Below are 20,802 nucleotides of genomic sequence, written 5' to 3' on the forward strand. Positions count from 1 at the left end.
GTAATATATTATTAAAAATAAAGCAAACTGGATGGAATATGGGGGAAAATGCACCAAATTCTTTCTTAATCTTCAACATAGAAATGCTACCAAAAATAATTTACTGAAACTGGTTACAAATGACGGAGTCACCCATGATTCACATTTTACATTTAAGTCATTTAGCAGACGTTCTTACACTTCATTGTTGTGACGCAAAAATATTAGCAAAATGTATAGCGCATAGAATTAAAAATGTTAGCTATTAAAATCAGATCCAACAATAACATCAAGGGATTAGAAATCCAGGGCTTAAAAACAAAGGTGTCATTGTACACTGATGTTTTCTTTTAAATCCACAACTTGAATCCCTCCACAGCCTCATAGAGGATCTAGATACATTTTCTAACCTCTCTGGATTACAACCAAATTATGATAAATGTACTACATTACGTATTGGATCACAAAAAAAATTAATGTTTACATTACCAATATTTTTCCAATAAAATGGTCTGCTGGTGATGTGGATATACTCGGAATACATATCCCAAATGAAATAAATGATCTCACTCCAATAAATGTTAATAGAAAGTTAGCAAAAATAGATAAGATCTTGCTACCATGAAAAGGTAAATACCTGTCTATTTGTGGAAAAATCACCCTGATTAACTCTTTAGTATTATCCCAGTTTACCTATTTACTTATGGTCTTACCTACGCCTAGCGAACAATTTTGTAAATTATATGAGAAAAATATATAAATTTTTATTTGGAACGGCAAGCCAGACAAAATTAAACGGGCCTATTTATATAATGAATATGAATTCAGAGGACAGAAATGATTAAATATTAAATCATTAGACCTATCACTAAAAGCTTCAGTCATACAAAAGTTATACTTAAATCCGAATTGGTTCTCTAGCAAATTAGTAAAATTGTCTCAGCCCATGTTCAAGAATGGCCTTTTTCCCTTTATTGAGATTACGTCTCACTTTCAGTTATTTGAAAAGGAAATAATCTCCCAAATATCACTATTTCTAAAACAAGCCATAGAAAGTTGGTTTTTTGGTTACTACATGATTCCATATGTGCAGTGGTGGAAAAAGTACTCAATTGTCATACTTGAGTAAAAGTAAAGATACCTTAACAGAAAATGACTCAAGTAAAAGTGAAAGTTACCCAGTAAAATATTACTTGAGTAAAAGTCTAAAGGTATCTGGTTTTAAATGTACTTAAGTACAGTGGTAGAAAAAGTACTCAATTGTCATACTTGAGTAAAAGTACAAAGTAAAAGTAAATGCTATACATCAAATTCCTTATATTAAGCAAACCAGACAGCACGATTTTCGTATTATTTTTAATTACGGACAGACAGGGGCACACTCAAACACTTAGACATCATTTACAAACACAGTATTTGTGTTTTGTGAGTCCGCCAGATCAGAGGCAGTAAGGATGACAAAGCGTTATATTGATAGGTGCCATAATTCTGTCCTGCTTGAGCATTCTAAATGTAACAAGTACTTTTAGGTGTCAGGGAAAATATATGGAATAAAAAGTACACTATTTTCTTTAGGAATGTAGTGGAGTAAAAGTAAAAGTTGTCATCAATACAAATAGTAACGTAAAGTATAGATACCCAAAAAAACTACTTAAGTAGTACTTTACATCACTGCATATGTGTTATTTCATAGTTTTGATGTCTTCACTATTATTCTACAATGTAGAAAATAGTAAAAAATAAAGAAAAACCCTGGAATGAGTATGTGTCCAAACTTTTGACTGGTACTGTACACTTGGCGACAGTTCCTTGCATCCTCGTAGTTCACTGTTCTGCCATAATCTACCTGAGTGTGTTACCTTCCACGGGAGTGTAGCAGATCCAGATATGCAGTACAGACTGATTCCACAGGCAGGCAGAGACCTCAAACACACATCATAACACAGGATGACTATCCTCTCAGGCATGAAAAATCATAAATACTAATACTCTTACAATCAAAATGGTTCCCAACAAGGTGGACCTTTTATTTCTAAAGACACACCTACAGTATACTGTGGTCAAAGGTCTTTATCTCAAGAACGCTTAGCAACTAAATGGCTGTAGCAGAATGCAAACATTCTGATAAATAAAAGTGGTAACAGTGTGCTGTTTGAGGGGGCATATTAAACTTCTAGCTCTCACACGCCAAGGAGGGCTCAGGTCAAAAGTAGTGCACTATGTAGGGAATATGGTGGATAAGGTGCCATTTGGAATGCAAATCTTATGAATAATTCACAAGGCTATGGGGAGAAGGATGGCCATAGATGGAGTGGTCTTATGAATAGACCCCAGCAGAGAGAAGCCTATGTGATCTACAGTCAGTCAGAGAACAGCACATGGATTGTTTAGCCGAAGGGAACCCCAGTCAGTGGCTGGCTCTATACTCCCACACCAAGGACATTATTCAATCAAAACCTCTATCCCGGTTTCTGGGATGTATGTCGTAAACAACATTGCCCCACTGCAGCAAGAAAGCAAGTAAAAACATACAATATACAATTTCGTTTTTTTTTGTTCTCCCAAATGTTGTGTTGATAACATGAACCCAAATGTGCATTCTTGCAGCATACAAAGAATGTTGTTTTGAACCTGGTGACCAAGTTTGACTTACTAAATAAGGCCTTGAGCTAGTCTACAGCACCAGGTCCGGTCTAGTAGGGCTTTTTCACTGACAACAGACAATGGGCTTGTGAACACTCTCAATCACGTGTGAATGTGAAAAACAAAATTACATGGTGAGGCAGTAGCAATGTTTCCACTGGTGGAATTAGGGTGACCACATCTAAAATGCCCAAATGAGGGACAAGAGAAAGATTCTGCGGGACATTTGCGGAACAGTGGACAGAATAAATTTTTGGGGGCAGGTTAATGGATCACGTTCAAATGGCGACATAGTTCTGCTGTATGAAGGTTACTGCCTGTTAAAGGGGCAATCCTTAGTTGCTACATACATTTTTGGACTTATAAATGAATTATATGTACCCACTACCATTGATTCTTCAAGAATATAATGTATAAATGCCTCATGATAGAGTAATAGTGTTATTATATGGTGCAATCCACTAGTGAGTGAGTTACTTTTGTGCCATTATTATCAAGCAAATTCTTAGTATTGCAAACAAAAATTATGATATTGAAAGCAAAACGAAATATTGCAAGGAAATCATTTTGAAATGTGAAAACAAATGAATGGATGCAAAAAATAAAGTTTTCAGTGAAAATAAAATTATGATAACGCGATGAAATAAAACGCCTCCCTCTTTCCTGCAATTTTCCCTATGTTTGGTTATGTTAACATGGCCTTTGCTTTCGCTGCCTTTCTTTCCAGTTGCACATTTTGGCACATTCATTCCAGCAACACAGCACCCTGTATCCTACTGCTGGTTTGCTAAGCAGGGTAGGTCCTGTTGCTCCCTGGATGGGAGACCAGATGTAGCTGGAATTTACATGTGAAACTTCACGCGTCCGAAAACTGTGTGTCTGACTCGTGAAGACTCTCTCTTTCACTCTGAACAGTCAAAAGGAATTAACTTCCGGCATTTGAAGACCCTCTGCAGTATTGCAGAATTATGTTTTTCCTCTTCGTTATCTACATCCTTTTCAGAATGCACTTCTCCTCGGAATGGGTTGCTCTGTAAGTCTATCAAGTGCATCAGGTCACTCCTGAAATCTGGAGGTCACCCTCCACCACCATACACACCTTCCCATCCTACCTAGTGGGGTCCAGGCTTTGTTGCAATGCAATGATACAGAGAGTAATGGACAGCCACCAGCCAGCCAAACACCTTTCTTCCGCCCTTAATCACAAGGACTCGTCTCTGCACACCCCCAGTGTTAACAACGAAGTTGGCTTGTCGAGTCTGCAGCACCCATCGCTAATAACCTCGCTTGTCTCAGACTTGATGACCAAGCCCATTCTCCTGATGCTACATCCAAGGAGGGCTGTAGATGTCCTCTGTATGGTCCACTCTCACACAACAGGGTTAGCCCTGAGCTCCTGTCTCTAACCACACAAAGGCTGTCACTAGCTGCTGCTCCCACACTAGGATCAGTGCATTAACAGGCACAGCCCTACACTACTGAGGCACAAATACTCGCAACACCCCACCAGCCAATCAGGAGCATAGGTTCAGCATTTCCACCAATCACAGCTTTGTGTGAATCCTGGGACCTCTTTCTGAAAACATGGGCTTGGCTGCGATAAGGAGGAGAGCATTGCCAGAGGCAAGACTGGCACCTACAGGCCTATACTAAGTAACGCTGGCAAAATGTATCAACTCATTGTACTATTGAAGTCACTTTAAGATTTCCCACTGTTCAATGGTAAATTACTTGATGATACCCACTGATTCTTGAAAAATAATTTAATGAGTTTTAGCTTTATGAGATTAGTGCAACTCACCTTACCCTATCATACAAATCTAAGGTTGTTTTGACCCATTTTTTGTTTACATGATTTACAATGTATAGCTCCAAATATGTTTCAAACGATCATGTCAGTCTCATTGACCTTCAGTCATTCTGAATTTCAGAGTGGTTACCTAAGCCCCATCCCTAAGCATAGTAGCTTATCAAACAAAGTGGCAGGGTCAGGCTGTTGAAATTAACACTTTCAAAGTATGTATTCACTGACATTTAGCAATGAGCTCTAGTCAAATACTTCCCCTATCATCTGTGGCTCTAACCTAAATAATCTAGAATTTGCATTTATCTAAAAAAAACAATGGCCACTCTTGGATGGTATGCACATCCCCGTCACAAGAGGGCGACATGATACTTTGGTAGCTTCATGGGTTGTATTTTTTTTTTACATTTTCCAAGTCCCATGTGTTTCTATTTTGTAGTATTAGCCGGACCGCTATGTCACGTCTCCGCACATATTTACATTTTAACAAAAAAGACAGACGACAAAGGGGGAGGGCTCATAGCGATAAAAACAGACCATCAATCAAAAGACCTATAGGCCAGACATCCACAGCAAACGAATCCCAGGTAAACATTGAAACATATATGTTAGAACTTTTATCACACGCTGTAACGTTAATATACATAAGGGAAAGTTGTACGTATTTTACGAGTTATGGCTTTTTGCATTATCCGACTGTAGTTAATTATAAACATAGGCAGTACCCACGTGGTTTAATCGAGCCGGAGACTGCAGATTCTTTTGTTTAAAAAATCCATAAAAAAACTAGGAGGACGGACAGGCACGAGAGAATCAGGAAATCCCTCTGCGGACGTGTTAATTAGTCACCGAATTAGAAGGAAGATCGTATGAAGACTGGTTCCTGTAGAGTTCAATGAGCTGGTTACACAGGAATCTGAACAGATTCGGAGTAATGGGTGTGCATTTGTAACAACGAACAGCAAACACAGTTTTTCTATCAAGATATAATTTCGAGTCGGTGTTAGGTTTTTGTATTGACGAAATGTGATTGAGCAACATTGGGCTGTGACTGGAGAAGAGATGGATGGAAAGGTAGGCGGGTTAGGAGTTGAGGAAGACGGGGTGGAGTGGAGTAGTAAAGGTTAAGAAGAAGAGGAAGCCTGAGGAGCCTTTGCAAGTCTTGTCAGAGGAGAGTAGTGATGAGGGAGGTTCGGTTCGCAGTTGTACTGAGGGAAGTGGAGTTCAAGGTGTTGGTGAAATTTAAGGACCAGATTCAGATTGTGTAATAGTCACATGTACAGGTTGCAGGTGTGATTGCAGGGTACTGTGAAAATATTAGGCTTCGAGCTCCAACATGCAGGACTAGTGAAATAAAATAATGAAAATGGTAATAAAAACAATAGAAATAGCACTATATACATAATAACAACGGTGGCAGTGATGAATACATAAATTTCCATTGGGGTGGAGGCAGAGTAAAGACTGTTGAGGGGGTGGGGTGGAATGACCATAGGGGGAGCAGCAGCATGATCATTGAGTGAAATAAAAACAAAAAAGTAATAATATACATATTAACAACTGCAACAGTGATGAATGTCATTGGGGTGGGGGGGCAGAGTAAAGTCCGTTGAGGGGAGTAGCAGGTAGCTGACTAGTGGTGGCTATTCAGCAGCCTGATGGTCTGAGGGTAGAAACTATTGGCCAGTCTTTCAGTTTTTGCCATGATGCTCCGGTTCTACCCACGTCTGAGTGATTGAAGCGGGGAGAACAGGGCATGGCTGGGGTCCCTGATTATCTTTTTTTTTTTTTTTGTATCTTATCTTCTTGGTCTTCCTACGACACCTGGTGTTGTAGGTGTCCTGTAGGGCAGGGAGTGTGCACCCAATGGTGCGTTCGGCTGCACGTATCACCCTCTGACGAGCCTTGCGGTCCGCCGCTGTGGAGTTGCAGTACCAGGCTATGATGCAGCCCGACAGTATGCTCACGATGGTGCTCCTGTAGAACCCTGTGAGGGCCCTCAGTGACAGGCAGAATTTCTTCAGTATCCTGAGGTTGAAGAGTCTCTGTCGTGCCTTCTTCACCACGGTGTCCGTGTGGTTAGACCATTTCAGCTTCTCTGAGATGTTTACGCAGAGGAATTTGAAATTATTGACCGTCTCCACGGCGGCCTACGTTGATGAGGTGGAGTTACGGCGGTGAGTCAGATCGCATTGACTAGGGATTTGGAGGGTAAAGTAGGAGAGGTCGTGTCTGCTGAAGTTCTTCGTGATTGAAGTTTGGTGGTGGTGTGTTTAAATGCTAAACCGTATGAGAAGGCACTCAAACTCAAGCAGGTATGTAAACGTGTGGTTGATGGTAGCATGCCGGATCAAACTGGACGGCAGTGGGTGAAGGGGGTTATTACAGGAGTTCCAGAAATTAACATGAAAGAAATAAAGGACCACTTGAAGGGAGGCTCTCTTATTGAGGCAAAGCGCCTTCAGATGGCACGAGATGGGAAGAAGGTGGATAGCTTGTCAGTGCTACTAAACTTTGAGGATCTGGTACTGCCAGAAAAAGTTATGACAGGGTATATGAGTTACTGTGTGCGAGCATACTTTCTGAAACCATTGCGTTGCTATAACTGTCAAAGGTTTGGGCATGTGGCGGCGGTGTGTAAAGGCAAAAGGAGATGTGCGAAGTGTGGAGGAGAACATACATATGGGGAACGTGGAGACGGGGTCCAGTTAAAGTGCTGTAACTGTGGGGGTGTGGCGTATGGGGGTTGTAAAGTGATGAAAAGACAGGTGTACGTGCAGAAGGTGAGGAGTGAGCGGAAAATCTGGTAAGCAGAAACAGTGAAGGTGGTAGTTCATGCAGAAACAATCGGGGCACCTAGAAGAACAGGTATTCCAGGGCAGATCGGGATGCAGGTGGGGCGTGATGTAGGGAGCAGAATGGGGGAGAACACAAGAATGGTAGTAGACAAAAGTATGTGGACACCCTTCAAATTAGTGGGTATGGCTATTTCAGCCACACCAGTTGCTGACAGGTGTATGAAATCGAGCACACAGCCATACAATCTCCATAGACAAACATTGGCAGTAGAATGGCACATACTGAAAAGCTCAGTAACGTTCAACGTGGCACCGTCATAGGATGCCACCTTTCCAACAAGTCAGTTCGTCAAATTTCTTCCCTGCTAGAGCTGCCCCGGTCAACTGTAAGTGCTGTTATTATGAAGTGGAAACGTCTAGGAGCAACAATGGCTCAGCCGCAAAGTGGTAGGCCACACAAGCTCACAGAACGGGACTGCCGAGTGCTGAAGCACGTAGCATGTAAAAATTGTCTGTCCTCGGTTGCAACTCTCACAACCGAGTTCCAAACTGCCTCTGGAAGCAAGGTCAGCACAAGAACTGTTCGTCGGGAGCTTCATAAAATGGGTTTCCATGTCCGGGCAGCCGCACACAAGCCTAAGATCATAATGCGCAATGCCAAGCGTCAGCTGGAGTGGTGTAAAGCTCGCCACCTTTGGACTCTGGAGCAGTGGAAACGCGTTCTCTTGCAGCATCTGGCAGTCCGACGGACTAATCTGGGTTTGGCGGATGCCAGGAGAACGCGACCTGCCAGAATGCATAGTGCCAACTGAAAGATTAGTGGAGGTGGAATAATGGTCTGGGGCTGTTTTTCATGGTTCGGGCTAGGCCCCTTAGTTCCAGTGAAGTGAAATCTTAACGCTACAGCATACAATGACATTCTAGACGATTCTGTGCTTCCAACTTTGTGGCAACAGTTTGGGGAAGGCCCTTTCCTGTTTCAGCATGACAATGCCCCCGTGCACAAAATGAGGTCCATGCAGAAATGGTTTGTCGAGATCGGTGTGGAAGAACTTGACTGGCCTGCACAGAGCCCTATCCTCAACTCCATCGAACACCTTTGGAATGAATTGGAACGCCGACTGTGAGCCAGGCCTAATCGCCCAACATCAGTGCCACTAAAGCTCTTGTGGCTGAATGGAAGCAAGTCCCAGCAGCAATGTTCCAACATCTAGTGGAAAGCCTTCCCAGAAGAGTGGAGGCTGTTATAGCAGCAAAGGGGGGACCAACTCCATATTAATGCCCATGATTTTGGAATGAGATGTTTGACGAGCAGGTGTCCACATACTTTTGACCATGTACTGTATCTTGGGCTCAAAGGACTGACATGGGAAAATGTACAGGATGACCTTCATAAGATTGAGAATAAGTCCTGACAGGAATCATGTGTTGGTTAATTTTCATAATGGTGTTAATCCTTCAATGGAATGCCAGAAGTTTGATGGCTAATGGGCAAAAGTTCAAACAGTTTATTGAGGAGTTACCAGCCAAACCTGATGTGATGTGTCTCCAGGGAACATGGCTTAAACCTACTCTAGATTTTGTATTACAAGGTTATGGTGCAGTCCATAGAGCTAGGGTGGCAGGGGGAGGAGGAGAGTGTGCTACCTTTATAAAGCGGGGGCATCCCATATAGGTGTGTGGGAGAGGGAGTTGAACAGGAGTATGTAGTGGTAGAGGTGTGGTTGGGAGGGGGGAATATGGTAATAGTGAACTTTTACAACCCGTGTAAGAGACTAGAGTTGATGGCCCTTGGGAATGTAGAAGGTCAAGATAGGAGACGGGTAATGTGGTGTGGGGATTTTAATGCTCATAGTACGCTCTGGGGAGGGTTATGAACTGATGTAAATGGACAAGTGTTGGAGGAACTACTGGATGGGAAAGGCCTTGTGAGTCTTAATGACGGCCGGGGAATCAGGATTGATCCAGTAACTGGAAATGAATCTGCTCTGGATCTTACTTTGATCTCAAGTTCAATGGCAGGCAGATGTAATTGGGAGGTTTTGGAGGAATCTACAGGGGATAGTGATCACTATCCAATCATGTGTACTGTAGGATTGAGGGTGGAAGATTCAGTAGGAAATGGATTGAGGAGATGGATATTTGGGAAAGCAGAATGGGGTCAGTTTTAGGAGTTGAGTGAACAAGAGCGGTCTCAGGTTGATCTCAGTTCAGATGTAAAACAGTGAGATGGAGTAAGAGGAGCAATAGTAGTGGCCACAAGGCAGGTGATTCCTATGGGTACAGGGGGGAGAAAGAGTAACGTAGTTCCCTGGTGGACTGAAGAGTGCAGAGAAGCAGTGAAGTGTAGGAACAGCGCTTTCAGAATGTTGAAAAGGTCATAATTACCATCACCTGATTCAGTATAAACAAGCACAAGCAGTAGTAAGGAGGATTATTAGGACAGCTAAGAGGGAGTATTGGCGCTGGTTCTGTGGAACCATAGGCAGGACCACTCCTATGGGAGAGGTATGGGGGATGATTAAGAGGATGAGTGGGGTCAGACGAGATTGGGATAATAATAAATAATAATATGCCATTTAGCAGACGCTTTTATCCAAAGCGACTTACAGTCATGCGTGCATACATTTTTTTATTTTTTTTGTAATGGGTGGTCCCGGGGATCGAACCCACTACCTTGGCGTTACAAGCACTGTGCTCTACCAGCTGAGCTACAGAGGACCACCTCCCTGTGCTGAAAAGTGGGGAGATTGTTGCAGTGAGAGATATGGAGAAGGCAGAGATGTTAGCCCAGGCATTTGTGAAGGTGCACAGCTCAAATAATCTGACAGAAGAGGGGCAGCGTCGGAGAGAGAGGGTCAGAGGAGAACATCCGGGGTCCTGGATCAGAGAGAGATGGTGGGGGATACATTGAATGCCCCTTTTATGATGGCTGAGATGAAGAGAGCATTAGCTAAAGCTGGGGCAACATCTCCTGGTAAGGATGAGATGTGTTACATCATGATGGCTCTTTCAGTGACCGCAATGGGGAAAGTATTGGGCCTTTACAATAAAGTGTGGCAGGAAGGGGAACTGCCTGGAAGTTGTAAGCAGGCGGTGTGGTGCCAATATGGAAACCAGGGAAAGACCCTTCTAGTCCTTTAAGCTATAGGTCGATAGCGTTGACATCTTATGTATTTAAACTTATGGAAATTATGAAAATGGAAAGGCTGACTTACTTTCTGGAGAGTAGAGGACTAATGTCACCAGATCAAAGTGGGTTCAGGAAAGGCAGGGGAACGATGGATCCTGTACTGTGTCTTGAGTCAGTCATACAGAAGACACAGGCAAATAAGGAGGTGGTGGTAGCCGTTTTCTTAGATGTAGAGAAGGCTTATGATATGATGTGGAAGGAAGGCCTACTCATCAAGCTGGATAACATGGGGGTTGGAGGAAGGGTTTTTTTTTTTTTTTTTAGTAAGAAAGATGTAGAAATCTTTACCCACTAAGCTACCTGCCGCCCCTTTTAACTGGATAAAGGATTTTCTTTTGGGGCAATCAATACAAGTGAGGGTGGGGAGCTCTGTCAGAAAGCAGAAAGCTATGAGGTAGATAATGGTACCCTCCGGGAAGTGTCATTAGTCCTTTGTTGTTCTCTATTATGATTGACGATGTATTCTCCCAGGTGAGACCTTATTTATTTTATTTTTTACATTTTAGTAATTTTTTGCAGACGCTCTTATTCAGAGCGACTTACAGTTAGTGAGTGCATACATGTTTTTGTAGTTTAAAAAATATATATACTGGCCCCCCGTGGGAATCGAACCCACAACCCTGGCGTTGCAAGCGCCATGCTCTACCAACTGAGCTACATGGCTCCCTTATATTGGGAGGTGGGGCTTCAAGTTTTCAGTTGAGAAAACACATACTGTGTTTTTTTCTAGAAGGAAGGTTGGGGAGTAAATATACTTGAAGTTGTATGGAAGGAATCTGGAGAGGGTGGGAGGGTTTAGGTTCCTGGGGGTCTGGTTTGACATTCAAATGATATGGGCAGAGCATATTAACAGAGTACTTGTCAAAGGAAATAAAATATTTAATGTGATGCGTTGCTTGTCAGGAATGGAGTGGGGAGGCAGATAGAATGGTGTCGAAAATGCTATATATAGCGCTGTTAAGGTCATCACTGGATTATGGAAGTATAGCATATGGATCAGCAGCTCCGACATCTTTAAAAAAGCTAGATGTAATCCAGGCCCAAACCCTAAGAATATGTTGTGGAGCACTCAGGACCTCCCCGGTGGCAGTGATGTAGGTAGAGTTGGGAGAGATGTCGTTAAAGTTAAGAAGACAACAGCTAGCCATTACCTATTGGGTAAATCTACAAAGACATATGGTTACACATCCTACAAAAAAGATGCTCCTAGAGTCCTGGGAACATGAACACAATCTTAATACAAGCTTTGGGTGGATAGGCAATGACATGGCGAGAGAGATGGGGTTGTTTGGGAGGGAGTTTAGCCCCTCTGTGGTTCTTCCTGCTATCCCACCTTGGTTTCCCCCTCAGCCAGTGATAGGTCTAGGGTTGCTTGAGAGGGTAAGATATGTTGAGGAAGGGTAGATTCAGTTGTAAGTGAACATTTAAGAACACAACTATGCTTTCTTAAGTATATTCACAGATGGATCTAAGGACCCTAAAACAGGGAGGACAGGTGCAGCTTTTAGTGTTTCTGAGTTTAAGGTGGCAGTGACAAAAAGAGTAACGGATAGTTTATCTGTTTACACAATGGAGTTGTTGGCCATACTATTGGCTGCAGAGTGGGTGGAGGAGTAGTCATCTGCTCTGACTCCTGTGCAGCACTGATGAGCTTAAATTCATTTGTGTCTCAGAGCAGACAGGATGTATTGTATGAGGTTTTGCAGTGTTTGTATAGGGTGAAACAGGTTGGGGGTATTTGTTATGTTCCTCTGGGTACCAGCTCATGTGGGAGTAGAGGGGAATGAGGAGGTAGGTGGATATTATCACGAAGCAGGCTCTTAAACATCCTAATGTTGAGATGGAATAGTCAATTAGTAAAGCAGAAGCCAAGTGGTTAAAAACAAATGGCAAGAGTTGTGGAACAGGGAGAGAAAGGGAAGACACCTGTATAAGATCCATGAAAAGGTGGGGGCAGGGAGGTCCTCAGGCCGAGAGAGAAGGGAGGAAAGTGTAATCACAAGGCTGAGACTGGGACACACAAGGCTAAATAGTACATTGAAATTGGTGGGGAAACATCCGACTAGGAGGTGTGATCAATGTCAGGAGGAGATGGAGACTGGAACATGTTCTATTTCAGTGCCAGAAATATGGGAGGGAAAGGGAGCGATTGTTATTAGATTTGAGGAGTAATGGGGTTGAAGAGCCAGGATTAAGTGAACTGCTGGGGAAATCTTCAGGGGATGTAGTATTTCCCTATGTATTTAGTTTCCTTAGGTAGACGAGAATATTGGGTAGGATTTAGACTTTCACTGTCTCTGGTCCACAGTCCAGTTGGTGGCGGTAATGCACCTTAACATTGGTTGCCAACCGCCATATAAAATCCACAGAAGAAAAAGAAGAACAAAATCTGAAGCGAAGAGGTTTAGCAACGTTTTCATCTCACCTTTTAGTTGGGGAAAGATAACGTTTTTCATTGGTGTATTAGCTAGCTAACGTTACCCAAGATTTGTGTCTTTGTTTAGAAATCGATAACGTACACTAGCTGGCCTTAGTTAGTAGCTGGTAGTAAAAACCGTGCATTTTGTGGCTATTTTCGTATTTTCCCGAACTTTAATAGTTAACTTAGTTGTCGGCTAGGTAGTAGCCACTGATTATGCTTGCTCGAAGACAAAGAAATGCGGACAAGACTGAGTGCTATAATTCATTACTAGCTAATGACATTACTAGCGCGAGTCGCTATGGTTAATCATGGCTAGGATAGGTGGCTTTCAAAGTTTTGTGTACTTTGACCAGATCATTGCAAATTGCGTTGTCAGCAGTTCAGCGAGATGAGTTTGGTTTCGGTTGTATTGATATCACAATTCATGTCTGTTTTGTTTTCGCCCCGACTTTTCTCCAGTGACAAACATTGGCAGTAGAATGGTCCGTACTAAAGAGCTCAGTGACTTTCAACGTGGCACCGTCATAGGATGCCACCTTTCCAACAAGTCAGTTCGTCAAATTTCTGCCCTGCTAGAGCTGCCCCGGTCAACTGTAAGTGCTGTTATTGTGAAGTGGAAACGTCTAGGAGCAACAACGGCACAGCCGCGAAGTGGTAGGCCACACAAGCTCACAGAACGGGACCGCCGAGTGCTGAAGCGTGTAGCGCGAACAAATCGTCCATCCTCGGTTGCAACACTCACTACCGAGTTCCAAACAGCCTCTGGAAGCAAGGTCAGCACAAGAACTGTTCGTCGGGAGCTTCATGAAATGGGTTTCCATGGCCGAGCAGCTGCACACAAGCCTAAGATCACCAAGTCAGGCCTTCAACCAGTCACTGTCGCTGACGATATCAAGGAAAAAATTGTAAGTCCACCTGACCTGCATGAGGTTAAGTCTAACATTGTTCAGATAAAATGGGGGGGGGGGTTAATGCAAATAGGGAATGTAACGTTATTAGTGCTTATGAAGTGCTAGAACAAAACATTAAGTGAAACGCTGATTGCTGTATTGTCATTTCTGTAGAAACTTGACTTACCTAAAGTCAAAGGTCAACTGCTCATTTTCGGAGCCACCAACTGGGATCTCATCGGAAGGAAAGAGGTGCCAAAAGCACAAGGTATAACCCTGCCCAGTCCTGTACTGAAAACATTACTGCATGCAATACTCCACTCAGTTTTCCCTCAATAGCACTTGTGCTACCAACTTTGAAAGTAGATTTTCCTGTCTATTTCTAATTGCAATCTTTAAGTAATCCTCCTAATTGACTGCAGTATTGAAGTGTTCCTGTTTCTTATCAAATCAAACTTTAATGTGCATTAAAATTGCAATAGACTTTAAATTAAAATGGTGGTGTGTGTGTGTGTGGTCTCTCAGCGGCCTTCAGGAACCTAGGCCAGAACCTGTGGGGTCCTCACCGTTATGGCAGCCTGAGTGACGTGCAGGTCAGCAGTGTGGTGTCTGGGCCCTGTGCTGCCCACAGCCTCCTCATCACCACCGAGGGCAAGCTCTGGAGCTGGGGTAGGAATGCTATACCGTAATAGCTCATAGTTTATACTTACAGTGCCTTCGGAAAGTATTCATACCCCTCAACCTTTTCCACATTTTATTACGTTACAGCCTTATTCTAAAATGGATTAAATATATAAAAAATCTACACACAATACCCCATAATGACAAAGCGAAAACAGGTTTTTAGAAATGTTTGCAAATGTATTACAAATAAAAAACAGATACCTTATTTAAATAAATATTCAGACCCTTTGCTATGAGACTCGAAATTGAGCTCAGGTGCATCCTGTTTCCATTGATCATCCTTGAGATGTTTCTACAACTTGATTAGAGTCCACCTGTGGTAAATTCAATTGATTGGTCATGATTTGGAAAGGCACTCACCTGTCTATATAAGGTCCCACAGTTGACAGTGCATGTCAGATCAAAAACCAAGCGATGAGGTCGAAGGAATTGTCCGTAGAGCTCCGAGACAGGATTGTGTCAAGACACAGATCTGGGGAAGTGTACCAACAAATTTCTGCAGCATTGAAGGTCCCCAAGAACACAGTGGCCTCCATCATTCTTTAATGGAAGAAGTTTGGAACCACCAAGACTCTTCCTAGAGCTGGCTGCCTGGCCAAACTGAGCAATCAGGGGAGAAGGGTCTTGGTCAGGGAGGTGACCAAGAACCCGATGGTCACTCTGACAGAGTACTAGAGTTCCTCTGTGGAGATGGGAGAACCTTCTAGAAGGACAACCATCTCTGCAGCACTCCACCAATCAGGCCTTTATGCTAGAGTGGCCAGACGGAAGCCACTCCTCAGTAAAAGGTACATGACAGCTCGCTTGGAGTTGGCCAAAAGGCATCTAAAGACTCTCAGACCATGAGAAACAAGATTCTCTGGTCTGATGAAACCAAGATTGAACTCTTTGGACTGAATGCCAAGCGTCACGTCTGGAGGAAACCAGGCACCATCCCGACGGTGAAGCATGGTGGTGGCAGCATCATGCTGTGGGGATGTTTTTCAGCGGAAAGGACTGGGAGACTAGTCAGGATCGAGGCAAAGATGAACGGAGCAAAGTGCAGAGAGATCCTTGATGAAAACCTGCTCCAGAGCGTTCAGGACCTCAGACTGGGGTGAAGGTTCACCTTCCAACAGGACAACGACCCTAAGCACACAGCCAAGACAACGCAAGAGTGGCTTCGGGACAAGTCTCTGAATGTCCTTGAGTGGCCCAGCCAGAGCCTGGACTTGAACCCGATCAAACATCTCTGGAGAGATTTGAAAATAGCTGTGCAGCGACGCTCCCCATCCAACCTGATAGAGCTTGAGAGGATCTGCAGAGAAGAATGGGAGAAACTCCCCAAATACAGGTGTGCCAAGCTTGTAGCGTCATACCCAAGAAGACTCAAGTCTGTAATCGCTGCCAAAGGTGCTTCAACAAAGCACTGAGTAAAGGGTCTGAATATTTATGTAAATGTGATATTTCCATATTTTTTTTAATATAAATTAGCAAAATTTTCTAAAAAACAGTTTTTGCTTTGTCATTATGGGGTATTGTGTGTAGATTGAGGGGGGGGAAAACAATTTAATCAATTTTAGAATAAAGCTATAACCTAACAAAATGTGGAAAAAGTCAAGGGGTCTGAATATTTTCTAAAGGCACTGTTTTATTATATATATATATATATATATATCATAGATGTAATCGTTCTAGCTGGTTTGAGTCCAGGAGAAAGGGTCAATATTGACTTCTTTCTGCCTCTATCAGGTCGAAATGAAAAGGGTCAGCTGGGTCACGGGGACACCAAGCGCCTAGAGGCCCCAAAGTTGATTGAGGCCCTTGCAGACGAAGTGGTGGTGGCTGCAGCCTGTGGACGCAACCACACCCTGGCATTGACAGAGGGTGGCACCGCCTACTCGTTTGGAGAGAACAAACTGGGCCAGCTGGGCCAGGGCAACCAAACTGATGCAGGCCTCAGTCCAGCCCCGGTAAAGCAACATCAACCTCCCTATTCATCTGCTTCATTATTGTTGCTGCTTTATTATAGGTTTAATATGGCCACATGGTGAGCCTGTGCTTATCAAAGCTTCTCCTTGCCCCTCTCAGATCCAGTACGATGGGCAGCCCTTGGTCAAGGTGGCGTGTGGGGCAGAGTTCAGTATGGTGGTGGACTGCAAAGGGAACCTCTACTCGTTCGGCTGCCCAGAGTATGGCCAGCTAGGTATGTCCTCAACTAACGAGCAGGACTGGACAGATTTCAACTTTTTTTTTAAGTTTCACCGAAGTTTCTCTTTAAAGACGAAAGTTTCTCCAATGACACATTTAAAGAATCACAATGACCCCTTCAAAGATCATTCTAGATCAAACACTGGCGTAGGACTTATTTTTACCTTGTGTTTTGGGTCACAGGACACAACTCTGACGGCAAGTTCATTGCCCGCGCCCAGCGCATCGAGTTTGACTGTGAGACCGTTGCACGCCGCGTGGCCATCTTCATCGAGAAGAGTAAGGACGGCCAGGTGACACCTGTACCTAACGTGGTGGTCCGCGACGTCGCCTGCGGAGGCAATCACACGGTGAGGAGAGAAGACCAGAACCCATATTCAGTCTTGGAGAAAGAATGCTGATCTAGGATGTGCTAAAGGGCACATCGACAGATTTTTCACCTAGTCGGCTCGGGGATTAGAACCAGCGACCTTTCAGTTACTGGCACAACGCTCTTACCCACTAAGCTACCTGCCGCCCATCATAATGAATAAGATTACATGTACACGGGGGACCTGATTCTAGATCAGCACTCCTACTCTGAGACGCTTTATGAATACGGGCTCTGATCCCTGTCGTCACAAATACAGACATTTGCATTTTAGAAACAGAAATCGAACAATGATATTATATTAGTGATGTCCCCCCCTTTGCATAATTGCTGAATGAAGAGCATTTGAGTAATGTAAGACACTCTTATCCAGAGCAACCTACAGCGTTCCCTTCATGTTTGACTAATGAACTTGCAGATGGAGACGCTAAAAGGGAGCTGATAACATTTGGTACCAGCCTGTGTTTAAAGGGATAGTCCACTCAAAGTATGAGTTTTTACTTGCATTGGCTGTAGTTGATTCGCAAAGACAGGTATATATATTTTTCTCTCACTTTTGTTTTGTTAGCGTGAGGTATGTAAACTGTGTGTGTGTGTGTCCAGCTGATATTGGACTCCCAGAAGCGGGTGTTTTCCTGGGGCTTTGGTGGTTATGGACGGCTGGGTCACACGGAGCCGAAGGACGAGATGGTGCCCAGACTGGTGAAGCTCTTTGACTTCCCCGGGCGAGGGGCATCCCAAATCTACACTGGCTATCAGTGCTCCTTCGCTGTAAATGAGATTGGTATGGGACAATGCTTAACCCCTTGGAATGTCGCACTGATGAGTAAATCTCTTTAGAATTTATTTTATTATCAATTTAATACCACTATAAACCAAGAATACTACCGTTACTTCCCCAAGTCTGTGTTGTGCTACCAGATATACACTGGGTGTACAAAACATTGCTCTTTCCATGACAGACTGACCAGGTGAAAGCTGTGATCTCTAATTGGGGTCACCTGTTAAATCCACTTCAATCAATGTAGATGAAGGGGAGGAGACTGGTTAAAGAAGGATTTTTAAGCCTTGAGACAATTGAGACATGGATTGTGTATGTGTGCCATTCAGAGGGTGAATGGGCAAGACAAATGATTGAAGTGCCTTTGAACGGGGTATGGTAGTAGGTGCCAGGCGCACCGGTTTGAGTGTGTCAAGAACGGCAGTGCTGCTGGGTTTTTCACGCTCAACAGTTTCCCATGTGTATCAAGAATGGTCCACCACCCAAAGGACATCCAGACAACTTGACACTACTGTGGGAAACATTGGAGTCAACATAGGCCAGCAGCCCTGTGGAACACTTTCGACACATTGTAGAGTCCATTCCCCGACGAACTGAGGCTGTTCTGAGGGCAAACGGGGGGTGCAAGTCAATATTAGGAAGGTGTTCTTAATGTATTGTACACTGAATGTATATTGTAGTGATTTCAAGGGGTATCCCAAATGGGATTTGAACCTAGCATCTGTCAGTCTAACACTGTAGCCATTACGCTAAGAGTTGGACACTTTTGCCAAGGACACTGGTGTTTTTAATAAGGAAGCTACAATATTAACATTTTGTGTGCAGGAGGGCTGTTTTTCTGGGGTGTCACCAATACTTCGCGGGAGTCTACCATGTACCCCAAGGCAGTGCAGGACCTGTGTGGCTGGAAGGTCCGCAGTCTGGCGTGCGGGAAAAGCAGTATCGTTATCGCTGCAGACGACAGCACCATCAGCTGGGGACCCTCCCCCACCTTTGGCGAGCTGGCAAGTTTTTAATCATAATTAATTGGTGTATGTATAAAGGCCATTTCTCACACCCAAAGTGCTATACAATTATACATTGAAATAAAAAATCCCAGACATTTTCCATATGCACAAAAATCTTATTTCTCACAAATTGTGCACAAATTGACAGGTGTGGCATATCAAGAAGCTGAATAATTAATTATGATCATTATACAGCTGCACCTTGTGCTGGGGACAATGAAAGGCCACTTCAAAATGTGCAGTTTATAGTTACACAACACCATCCTACAGATGTCTCAAGTTTTGAGGGAGGGTGCAATAGGCATGCTGACTGCAGGAATGTCCACCAGAGCTGTTGCTCTGCCCAGTCATGTGAAATCCATAGATTAAAGTCTAATTTATTTATTTCAATTGACTGATTTCCTTATGAACTGTAACTCTGTAAAATCTTTGAAATTGCTGGATGTTGCATTTCATATCTGTGTTCAGTATATAAATGTACTTGTGTGCTCAAGAGACTGCTGAATTGGCACACCTGTTCTGGCTTCTCAACCCATTATGACATGGGTTTGTGTTTGTTACAGGGATACGGAGACAACAAGGCCAAGTCCTCCACTACTGCTCAGGAGGTGAAGACCCTGGATGGAGTTTACGCTGAACAGGTGTGGAGCAGCAACTTATAATGAAAACAGTTTTCTGTAGATGGGAACTGCATTTAGGTGCATGTTCACTCTTTGGGCCAAAACACTGTGGTGTTTGCTTGCAGGTGGTAATGGGATACGCACACACCCTGGTCATCGCCAGACAGGATACTCCACAGGAACAAGAGAAGCTCAAGAAGCTGCCAGAGTACAACCCACGCACGCTCTGATGGGGCACCATCCAGCCACCTTACCGTTTGTTTTTCCCAGAGACAACAGATTCTCTCCAGAAGCACCTGCCCTTTAGGTCATGATGGATGGCTGGGGAGGATGGGCTCTCATGAATATGTATGCATACACTTTGGAAAAACAAGTCAGTTCTTTTTTATGTTTGTTCCCAATTTTGTTTGACTTTGTTCATGAAGTCCATGGCAGTATTACTGTATGTCAGGTCAATCTGTGTGCATTGTCAGAACACAATCAGGATCTGAGACATTGTGCCAAGTTGATGCTCTCCGGCCATTGACTTCTGTTACATTCCGTGGTTTGTATCTTCTCTTGTATGATTAAATGTTGCTGTTGAGGATGCGCAACTGTCCCTCAAAGGCCATTGTCTGCTTGTTGTCATTACTGCCTGTTTTCCCCCCAGTGACTCCTTTTAGCCTGGGAAACCAGTTGTGGGCACTGCAGTCTTGGCAATAAAAACCAGCATGAATGCGATTTTGCAAGTACTTGAGTTGTGTGCCTCTGTTAGTGCAAATGGTCAACACGGTGTGGTTATCCAGTTTTAAATAAATACCTTTTTCTAAATTTGTTTTGGTGTCTGGGTCAGAAGGCCCACGTTTTAAAATGTCAATCTTGTAAATGGTAATAAAGGTTGATTTTGTTCTGACTTTGACCCCTACCTCCACTGCTTCAAGGGGGGTTAAATGCTATTGTTAGTCAGTAAATCTTATCACTGCTGTCGACAGCCTGGTTTTGACCACTGTTGTATTTACGTAGCAGTTAGTATGTGTACATTTGCTGACCAATCATCCACCGTGTTTTGCACGAGCTAGGAGTAGATGACTGGGATCGTACAGATGGGCAAGTTTCTTGTACGTACCGATGATGTACTCCATGGGTTGATTTCGGGCCACACTTCTAGCACCAATCTGATTCAACTCATGCTGACAAGCAAATTTCCCCATTTACCAATGAGCATATCACACCTTACGCATGTTCTGAGTTGCCAAATACTTGAGATTCATGATTTACAGATGGTTATGCTGGATTAAAATTCTGGTAGGTTGACTTTTGTCTGCATTTTGGGAGTTATGGCTAGCTTAATCTACAGTGCCTTCAGAAAGTATTCACCTGTTGACTTCTTCCACATTTCGGTTGTTTCAGCCTGAATTTAAAATCTATTAAATTTTTTTGTA

At 43.5% G+C, this 20,802-nt stretch overlaps 1 protein-coding gene across 1 annotated transcript; it reads left to right on the forward strand.

Annotated features, from left to right (window-relative positions):
* The first annotated feature begins 13,618 nt into the window (after positions 1–13,618).
* On the forward strand, positions 13,619–20,273 carry LOC121538187 (protein RCC2 homolog). The gene is made up of 10 exons (XM_041846000.2): positions 13,619–13,744; positions 13,904–13,997; positions 14,255–14,398; positions 16,145–16,365; positions 16,484–16,598; positions 16,787–16,953; positions 17,577–17,757; positions 18,580–18,758; positions 19,325–19,402; positions 19,507–20,273. Exons 1-10 carry the CDS (start codon positions 13,649–13,651, stop codon positions 19,609–19,611), a joined length of 1,380 nt encoding a protein of 459 aa, XP_041701934.2. The 5' UTR covers positions 13,619–13,648; the 3' UTR covers positions 19,612–20,273.
* The last annotated feature ends 529 nt before the right edge of the window (positions 20,274–20,802 follow it).

The sequence above is a fragment of the Coregonus clupeaformis genome, chromosome 24 (genome assembly GCF_020615455.1).
Source record: "Coregonus clupeaformis isolate EN_2021a chromosome 24, ASM2061545v1, whole genome shotgun sequence".
NCBI lineage: Eukaryota > Metazoa > Chordata > Actinopteri > Salmoniformes > Salmonidae > Coregonus > Coregonus clupeaformis.

Excerpts from the sequence above, each read along its gene's own strand:
- LOC121538187 (XM_041846000.2), top strand. The coding sequence starts at position 13,649 with ATGGGTTTCCATGGCCGAGCAGCTGCACACAAGCCTAAGATCACCAAG. Across the intron at positions 17,758-18,579 it reads CTTCGCTGTAAATGAGATTG|GAGGGCTGTTTTTCTGGGGT; the intron begins GTATGGGACAAT and ends TTTTGTGTGCAG. Across the intron at positions 19,403-19,506 it reads ATGGAGTTTACGCTGAACAG|GTGGTAATGGGATACGCACA; the intron begins GTGTGGAGCAGC and ends GTTTGCTTGCAG.